The following is a 9739-nucleotide window of genomic DNA, read 5'->3' on the forward strand; positions in this document are numbered from 1 at the left end:
TTTGGGGTACCATAGGTAAACAAAGAAAGCAAGCTTAATTTCTCCATACATTGGCACCCTGGAATGGGTACAGATGCATAAGTAAGATGAAAAGTTAAAGTAGAAAGATAGAAAAAAACGAGGAACTGAACTGACCAAGAGATGAGGCTCTCAAAGGCTATCACCATGGCCACAATAATCCTGGAGACATTTCACAAATAGGTCAGTTTACAAGCGAGCCATATCCGATTTAATACTTGAATATATATCAAGTTTAAGAATACACATATTGCCATGGGATAGAAATGGAAACAGTTAGGGCATCCACAGTGCTTATATGGCCTCTAAGGTGGGACCTGATGATTGCCTGTAGGCCATGCTAACTTGATGGTGCATATAACCTTGCAGCCGCAAAAGTACCACGAGTTCCAAAGATAATATAAGTATAGAAACATTGCAGCCAGTCTAATATTCTTCAGATAACCTAGGGAAATCATTCGAGTACCATATGCTTACATGCATACACTATAGAATTTAGTTTATTGCTCAAAGCACACATCCAATATTATTACAAGTCTCTTTCCTGCTCCACCTTAGTTTAGCTGAAAATCATCCAAGTGAATGAGTAATTCTTGACAAACCAGGCATTTGATCATGGAAGTATTAAACATATAACTATCCCTGGTTAGCTTTGAACAAAAACATAACAACGGATATTGATATCTGCCATAGCAAACATTCATGAAATAAGCAGCCCCTGCAAGCATTTTGTACATGCACAACTAGCAAGCCAATATCAGACTTCAAAGTACTGTGTTAACACATGCCGGTGATGTTTCCTATCAAACATAATGGATTCAACAGGAGCAATTAAACATCAGCACTATTCACTACTTACCTCAACTAACATTTGCATGTGAAGATTTTAACAAAGCTCCATAATGTAAAAAAATAGCGAAGCGCAACACACGCGTTCAATAGACAATACGGGCATCTTCAACGCGGATCACCAAAATGCCCGCAAATGTCCGGATCAGGTGGTCCGGACACTTCTAGCCATCCAATGTGGATCACCAAAACGGGCCGGACCGGTCCAGACGTCCAAAATCCCACAGACCGGCTTCAAATCGAGGGGAGCTCTGGGGGAGTCCAGACGTCCACCACATCAGACTCCAACACCCCGGTCCCACCCCAAAACCCCTCTACGGCTGCTCTAGAACCCTCCGCGCATTCACACATAATTCACCGGCCTCCCGCCTACCTGCATTCACGGCGGCCTGCTGCCCGAGAAGCCTACTCGGGCTTTAAAGCAAGCCGGCCTCCTCCGCAAATCCTACCCGCACTCACTCCTCCCACTCTCCCAACACCGCCGCACACCACACCTCCATCCTTCTCCGCGATGGGCAAGAAGATGACTAAGGAGGAGAAGGGGCACAGCCGGGCGTGATGGCTGCTCGGCGGATACCGCTCCGACCAGCATGGTATTTGGACAGTGGAAAAATAATTGGGAAAAATTGAACAGTTAAAATGGGTAAAGTGAGATCATCTAGAATAGTAGTTACCAATTGTTAAATCACACATGAAGGCTGTTACCAACTCGCAGCAATAATAATGTATCTTTTTTCCTGCCTGCCAACAGTAATTTATTTGCAAAGACAGATAGATTTAGATGGTCCATAAACATGTTCCCTTTTAAGCATAGGTACAAACTAAGCCCTGTTTGATTTCAGGCCTTAGTAACAACTATGTACAAAGAAGAAAATCTTAAAATTTTAATCTCCGGGTCTCTAGTCTTTAGCATTGATTTCTGATCAAACACCCTGCATACAGTTACTAATCATTGATCTGCGGGCCCTTTTAAGCATTGATTTGCAGGCATTTTGCTAATCCGCGTTGGAGATGTCCTTGTTGGACACGCGTTGGTGCGGATAAGGTTGTTGTTGTAGTTTGTCGATCGCTGGTTTGATCCCTTCGGGCTTTTTCCTTTTCCTCGCTAGGGAATAGCTTTGGTCTTGCATGACTTTGCTATTTGCCGGCGTGTTTAGTTGTGTGTGTTTTTGTTGGCTGTGTGCATCTTAGCTATGCAGAGGCTGGGTGTGTGCTCATCGTGTTTGTATCCACTTGATGCTTCATTTTGAGTCAACAAAATCAACCCTTTGTTGAAAAAAAAACAGAACAGCGGAACAATCGATTAATCTAAATAAGACCACTAATATTACAGTTACTATTGATACTTACTGCCAAAACTATCATTTTTAAATGACAAATAGAGGTAAGGTAAAAATTATAGGGTATGACTACAGCTAGTCCAAGCATCTCAATGGGAAGTTTCTTGATCTGTTTCTTTGAATAGCTTCATGCTAGGGCCAAAGTCATGTTAGGTAATAATAAAGAAGTATTATTGCAATTTAGGAAGTGTATATTATACTTTGAATTAGTCTTCTTATCAGTCAATTAGCTGATCAAAGTAAATATAGTAGACTTAGAACCTTCCATAGTTTAGTTGGTCATTGACCCAGTCCAGTCATGTTCAAGTCTTGGAACAGAAAAGTAAAATAACATATGTGGCAGCATTCCTCGTAGAAAATCAATCAGCTAGCGTGTGAGGTGCGCTATGTATTGCCACAGATATTTGGAATATTTCCTCAACGCACATGTAGACGTGCACAAAAGACTAAGAAACTGCACAATCTATTGATTGACTGAAAAACTCAAGCTGGGTAACTTGTGATATGCACTAACCTCTGAGCTAAGTGGGCTTACATAACCGAAATAGTGTAACAAATAGAAATAGGTACAGTATAGGAAATCTGTACAATCTAATATACTCCCTCTGTTCACAAATATAAGATGTTTTGGATATTTTAATATGGACTGCATACGGACTGAAATGACCGAACAGACACACTAAAATGTCTCTATATACATCTGATTCACAAAAAAGTTAGAACATCTTATATTTGTGAACGGATGGAGTACTAATTATTAATCTTAGCTGGGCCTGCCTGCGCAAGTAGGTTTGGATAAAACTGATACTTTTCAGTATTTGATTGACCGTGTATGGCAAAGAGTGAATGGGTGGAAAGAAAGACAACTCTCGGCAGGGGGTAAAGAAATGCTCCTTAAGGCAGTGGGCCAATCTATACCATCATATGCAATGTCGGTCTTCAAAATTCCCAAACAAACTTGCAAGGGAATAACTGACGTGATGTCGCACTACTGGTGGAGGGATGGTGATGCTCAGAGGAGAATGCACTGGTTTGCGTGGTGGAAGATGTGTGTACCGAAAAGAGAGGGAGGTATGGGATTTAGAGATATTCATTGTTTCAATTTAGCTCTCTTAGCTTTTTTTTTCCAAAAGGGGGGACTCCCCGGCCTATGCATCAGAACGATGCATACGGCCACATTTATAAATAAAATAGGTTCAAAAAGGTCTTAAAGTCTGGAAACAAAATAAAGGCTAGCTCACAGAGAGCCTCAACGCCAAAGATAAAAAGGCCATGGAGCCACAACCGGCTGGCAAAACAAAGATAGGAAAACTAATCGCCTATCCTATTACATGACCGCCATCCAAACCAGTTGAAGATATCCCGCACTACCATCTCCCACCGGACAGATCCAGTAACCAAACGCTCGCTAAGCAGGCGTGGAGGCTTATTGAGAACCCGGATTCTTTGTGTGCCCGGATTCTGAGAGCAAAATACTTCCCGGATGGTGATTTATTAAATTGCATGTTAAAGAAGAATGCCTCATTTACATGGCAAAGCATAATGCAAGGTGTGAATACTTTGAGACATGGATATATTTGGAGAGTAGGAGATGGTGGAAACATTAATATCTGGAGGGATGCTTGGATCCCAAACTCTCCATCCAGAATGATTATCACACCTAGGGGAGGCCATTTGATTTCTAAGGTGAGTGGCTTAATTGATCCATCAACGGGTCAGTGGGATGTCGACCTTGTTGAGCAAACTTTTTGGCCCATTGATGCGGTAAGGGTTCTTGCTATACCATTATCGACAAACGATATGACTGATTTTATTGCTTGGAGTCTGAATAAGCATGGAAATTTTACTGTCAAATCGGCTTACCATACTGTCTGGGATTACCAACATGGACGTAAACTACGGAGAATTGATGGTTTGGGCGCCTCAAGTGCTAACCAACATGGCAAAAAGTTTGGAAACTTAACTGTCCAGCAAAGGTAAAAATCTTTCTCTGGCGAACACTACATGGAACTATGCCTTGTAATGTTGTTCTTGCAAATCGTCATATACCTGTTAGACCGGCGTGTCCAGCATGTGGCCAAAGTGGGGAAGATGTTTTGCATGTGTTGTTTCGATGCAAAAAAGCCAAGGAAGTGTGGCGCCTCCTAGGAATGGAAGATGTTATAGCGCATGCATGCGAAGTGGATCGAGTGGGGGAAGCAATACTTGCTTATTTGCTGAATTTTCCCGCACAGGAGGCGGTCGTTCTAGGCGTTAAAAATTTCTATGAGCTCATGTCTATCACTTGCTGGTATCTCTGGTGGGAAAGACGGAAACTAGTTCACAAGGAGCATGTGCAAGATGCGAAAAGAATTTCACAATCTGTGAGAGCGATGGCAGAAAATTTTGTTATTGCATGTGACCCAAAGGCAGTACTAAAGAAGGACGGATGGAGAAAACCACCTAATGGCTTTCTTAAGCTGAACGTAGATGCCGCCTTCGACTATGACGCGCTACATGGAGCTATGGGAGCAGTCATACGAGACGACAGAGATCATTTTATTGTTTCTGGGAACAAACGAATAGAGTCATGTTATGATCCTCTTTCTGCAGAGGCATTGGCTCTTAAATTTGGTTTACAACTCTCTTCTTCGGCAGGGTGTAACAGGCTTGTCGTTAATTCCGACAGCCTAGAACTAATGGAGATTATGACCAAGAACGGTCAGTATGCGGGCAATGCAGCAGCCATCATTGATGATTGTTACCACTTGGCATGTGAGTTTAGTTCAATTCGGTTTGAATTCTGTCCTAGAGAAGCAAACGCTGTTGCTCATGAATTAGCTAGTGTAGCTAGATCTAAATTCTGCCGTGAGTGGATTGAAATGGCTCCTAATGAGCTTCTTCCTCTTTTACTTAAAGATGTAAGTGTTATCACCAATGAATAAAGAGGGAACTTTAGTTGTCTAAAAAAAATCTTAGCTGGGCCTAACCTCCAACAACAAAGACAGCTTGAAATAACCGATGATATCATATTAAAATGTTAAAATTTGTAACTAACCAGATACAACCCGAATTGGTTTAGGGAACTCTTAAAGGTACATTGACTAGTAGCAAGTGCAAATGTCCAATTTCCCTAAAAAATAAGTGCAAAGGTCCAATAGCTTGTATTCGACAACCTAGTTAGTTAAAACGTCAGATGCGTTGCAATGTCTAATTGATACATTGCTTTGAGTCTATCAAAGGCAATTCAATTCTGGGATATAGAAATCAGAAACAACGGCTATGGTCTCAAAAAGCTTCAGTTATTCTTTAAAAAATTCCTAGGTGAGGAGGCAATATTGTCTGATATACACTAAATTAATGCCTACTGGGTCTCTCAAGAACTGAAACGAATAGGCTCGCTCATTGTTTTCGAGTCGATGAGTCGTTCTAGGGTAGCGACTCGGAAAAAGTTGAGCCTGCAGTTGCGACTAGTCGCGACTCGAGTCATGAGTTGACACTAAGTTGAGTCGACATTTTTTTGCGACTCATCGACTAGTCGCGCGACTCAAAAACCCCGGGCTCGCTAAAATCCATTTCATAATTGTGCATAAGGGATGGAGCATCCTCTCTTTTTTTAGCATCCTCATTAAAAGCAAGCGGTACAGAACAAGTACAATAAAAATGTTTATGCATCTAGAGTCCTTGGCCCGAATTCAACTGACCAACTTACAAACAAAACTACAATTTTGGGTAATTCAAGTGAAACGATCAAAACAGGCCTTCGCCCCGCTTTATATATAAAGTAAACCATCACGTCCATACATCATGTCTGAGTGAAGGAAATAAAATAAAAGCTCTGCTGGGGCAACAACACAAACATGAACAAAAAGAAAAAGGAAAAGGCCATACAAGGCTCCATGGAGCCAAAGGTAATTAAGTGAAATGCTTGTAAATCTTCCAAAAGGAATGGGATGAATAAGGGACATGGGATCTGTATGATATTTATTTCCTTGAATAGACAATAAGGGCATCTCCAACGCGGATCACCAAAATTCCCGCAAATGTCCGGATCAGGTCGTCCGGACACTTCTAGCCATCCAACGTGGATCACCAAAACGGGCTGGACCAGTCCAGACGTCCGAAATCCCACAGACCGGCCGCAAATCGAGGGGAGATCTGGGGGAATCCGAACGTCTGCCACATCGGACTCCAACACCCCTGTCCCACCCCAAAACCCCTCTAAGGCTGCTCTAGAACCCTCCACGCATTCACACATAATTCACGGCCTCCCGCCTATCTGCATTCATGGCGGCCCGCCGCCCAAGAAGCCTACTCAGGCTTTAAAGCCAGCCGGCCTCCTCCGCAACTCCTATCCGCACTCACTCCTCCTCCTCTCCCAACACCGCCGCACACCACACCTTTATCCTTCTCCGTGATAGGCAAGAAGATGACCAAGAAGGGGCGCAGCCGGGCGTGATGGCTGCTCGGCGGATACCGCTCCGACCAGCGTGGCATTTGGACGGTGGAAAAATAATTGGGAAAATTTGAACAGTTAAAATGGTAAAGGGAGATCATCTAGAATAGTAGTTACCAATTGTTAAGTCACACATGAAGGCTGTTACCAGGTCACAGTAATAATAATGTTTTTTTTCCTGCCTGCCAACATATTTATTTGCAAAGACAGATGGATTTAGATGGTCCATGAACAAGTTCCCTTGTAAGCATAGGTGCAAACTAAGCCCTGTTTGATTTCAGGACTTAGTAACAACTATATACAAAGAAGAAAATCATAAATAAAAAATATCTGGGCCCTCTTGTCTGGAGCACTGATTTCTGATCAAACACCCTACATACAATTACTAATCATATGCAGCTCGGCGCCTATGATACCAATCTGAAACTGTAGCAGAACTTGCAACCATTTTGTTGAGACAAAAGAAATAAGCATAGAACTGTGAATCGTAGTGCTAGAGCTTAAGAGGGTTAAAAGTCTATTGCAAGCACAAGGCAGGATCGTGGTGCCATCATCCACCTAACACCCAACATATAACACGTGGAAACAAAAGAACGCATGTAACCCAATGGAAAGGCAAAAGTGAGTCAGTTATTGAAGTTGGCACTATCATTAACATATAAACTTTCGCCTGATATCATGCTTAGCGAGTAAACAAGTAGCACAGGATAGTATGGAATCCAAGTAGTGCATCTGAATCCACATCGAATAGAAACGAAAGCAATTCGCATCAACTGGGGGCGGCCGTGCAGGCACCGGGTCAAGTTAACTCGAAGGGAATGGAGGAAGAAGAAGGAACGGCTCACCAGTACTGGCACCAGAAGCGGAGCATGTGCGCGTCGTTGGGGCGCGCCTCCACCGTCTTGAAGCACTCGAACGCCGGCATCGCGTACCCGAACAGCAGCCTGCGTCGGCGTCAGAGCAAAATCAGGAGACAGAAGAGGGAGAGAAACCGCCACGAGCCCGTTCGCCCAGACCCAGTGCAGCGACGAATAGCCACTCCACGCAAGGAACGGGGACTCACAGCAGGGTCTTGGACAGGACGCCCCCCAACATCTCGCCGGCCGCCGACCAGCCGGATCAGAAATGCAGGCGCGGAGGCGGAGTCGTGCGCGCGTGGACGATCCGCGGCGTGGCGGTCCCCTCCAGCACCGTGCGGGATGCAAATTGCGGTTCTCTCGGCGCTGGCGCTCCTTGGGGACACGAGCGGGGGGTTGGCTTGGAGAGGACAATATCAATCAGAGAAGGCGGGCGAGAGGGGGACGAGGAAGAAGGTGTTGCGGGAGAAGAGAAGAGAAGGCGACTCGCGACTGCAGGAAGTGGCAAGTTGCCGAGTTGAACAGACGTTGTTGACTGCGGGAGGGGGTGGAGGCAAATTTGACATCAATCATGGAATGAACTGCCCGTGAAACTATTTCACACGGCTGACCTTTTTGTGTGACGCCCGACACGAAGGCGCCACACTATATTGTGCAACGCCTCACAGATAAGCGCTACACGCCTGGCCAGCGTTGCACCCCAAACTGTCTAAAAATTACTAAGTCATTGTACAGAGCCTAAGAGCTAGGCGCTGCACTGTATAGTGGGGCGTCTAACTCTCAGGCGCTGCACTAGTGGTTGCACTACAAAATGAAGCAACCACTAGTGCAACGCCTAGAAGCTAGGCGCTACACTGTATAGTGTGGCGCCTAACTCTCAGGCGCTGCACACTGACTTAGTAATTTTCGGATCACAAGGGTGCGACGCCGGCCAGGCGTGTAGCGCCTATCTGTGAGGCATTGCACAATGTAGTGTGGCGTCTTTGTGTCGGGGTCACACAAAAAGATCAGCCGCGTAAAAAAAATTTATGGGCAATTCATTCTGTGATTTGATTTGATTCATAGGTCAAATTTGTCAGTTTTGCCGGGTGGGAGCCGCGCTCGGCCCGGTATCTCTCGTCACGTTTGCGACTTTGCGGTGGATGACCCGGTGGGGCCACCTAGAGGCTGCGGAGGTGGTCGCGTGTGGGTAACACGATGAGTATCGGTGCGAGATTTCTTTCGTTTCTGCCTTTGGACCTTGGTTTCCGTGCCTCACATGCTTTCGTGGACGGATATATACGCTCATCAAAACTCTATCGTCAACTCTTTTTTTCCTGCTTTTGGGAAGGTTGGGCCAACTCCGGCGCAAACAGATGCACGTTTGGTTTGATTTTTATCTGTTTGGGGCCGCTGTTGGAGAGGTGTCCATCTTCGTCCGCCTATTTTTTGATAAATGCGTTTAACTGGTCAATCCATTTGGTCCGTCTTTTTTTTGTCAAATTTCTGAACTTGGATATTATATGCATATTGATCAAATAAACAACTTAAAATAAAACATTGCATGTGATTAAACAAATAAGTCACAAAATTTTACATCATAATAAATACAAATCTCATAGTTCACAACTAAAAGAATTTTAAAACTGTACCAAATACATTTAAAAAAACGAGAAGATACATTATTGGTTGATGCCTATGTGAGTCCACATATGTTGAATCAAATCCAATGCCAAGCAAATGGATAGTCTTTCACTTTCAGGGTATACAATCACGCATCCATGAAAATTTCTATTGGTTGTTGCAGTGTTTCCGTGCCTCCCATGCTTCCATGGATAGATATATAAACTTCCCTTCTTCGTGTGGTGATGAATGCCAAACAAATAAGTTACCCAATTCAATTTTAACATGTCCCTTTGTATTGCCCCTGCCAATCAAGTGGATAGTTCTTTCACTTTCGGTGCATACAATCTAGCCTTCCAAGCATCCCCGAAAAGCCTCTCGGTTCATTGATCGCTAACAACCAGGTTGTATCCGCGGTATTTAGTTCTCTCAAGTACTCCGGCCCAAACACTGCAACCACAGCTTTGCAAAACTTGTACAATGACGCAAGGCATGTGGACTCACTCATGCGGACATACTCATCCACAAGATCACTAGGAATTTCGTGTGCAAGCATACGAACAGCTATAATATATTTCTGATAAGAGAAGAAGCCAACCTTTTCAAGAGTATCATACCTGCATTTGAAGTTGTTAGAA

The 9739-nt window shown here is 44.0% G+C and overlaps 1 protein-coding gene across 1 annotated transcript in view; it reads right to left on the bottom strand.

Moving 5' to 3' along the window:
• LOC123120124 (putative HVA22-like protein g) overlaps positions 1–8021 on the bottom strand; it is an 11533-nt gene extending 3512 nt beyond the window's left edge. Inside the window, exons 1-4 of the mRNA XM_044540145.1 lie at positions 7706–8021; positions 7488–7586; positions 136–180; positions 1–58 (exon numbers count right to left, since the gene is read on the bottom strand). Coding sequence (XP_044396080.1) covers positions 1–58; positions 136–180; positions 7488–7586; positions 7706–7737 — 234 coding nt within the window. The 5' untranslated portion in view covers positions 7738–8021. The remainder of the gene's footprint in view (positions 59–135; positions 181–7487; positions 7587–7705) is intronic.
• Positions 8022–9739: the final 1718 nt, after the last annotated feature.

Source organism: Triticum aestivum, chromosome 5D, assembly GCF_018294505.1.
Source record: "Triticum aestivum cultivar Chinese Spring chromosome 5D, IWGSC CS RefSeq v2.1, whole genome shotgun sequence".
NCBI classification, from domain to species: domain Eukaryota; kingdom Viridiplantae; phylum Streptophyta; class Magnoliopsida; order Poales; family Poaceae; genus Triticum; species Triticum aestivum.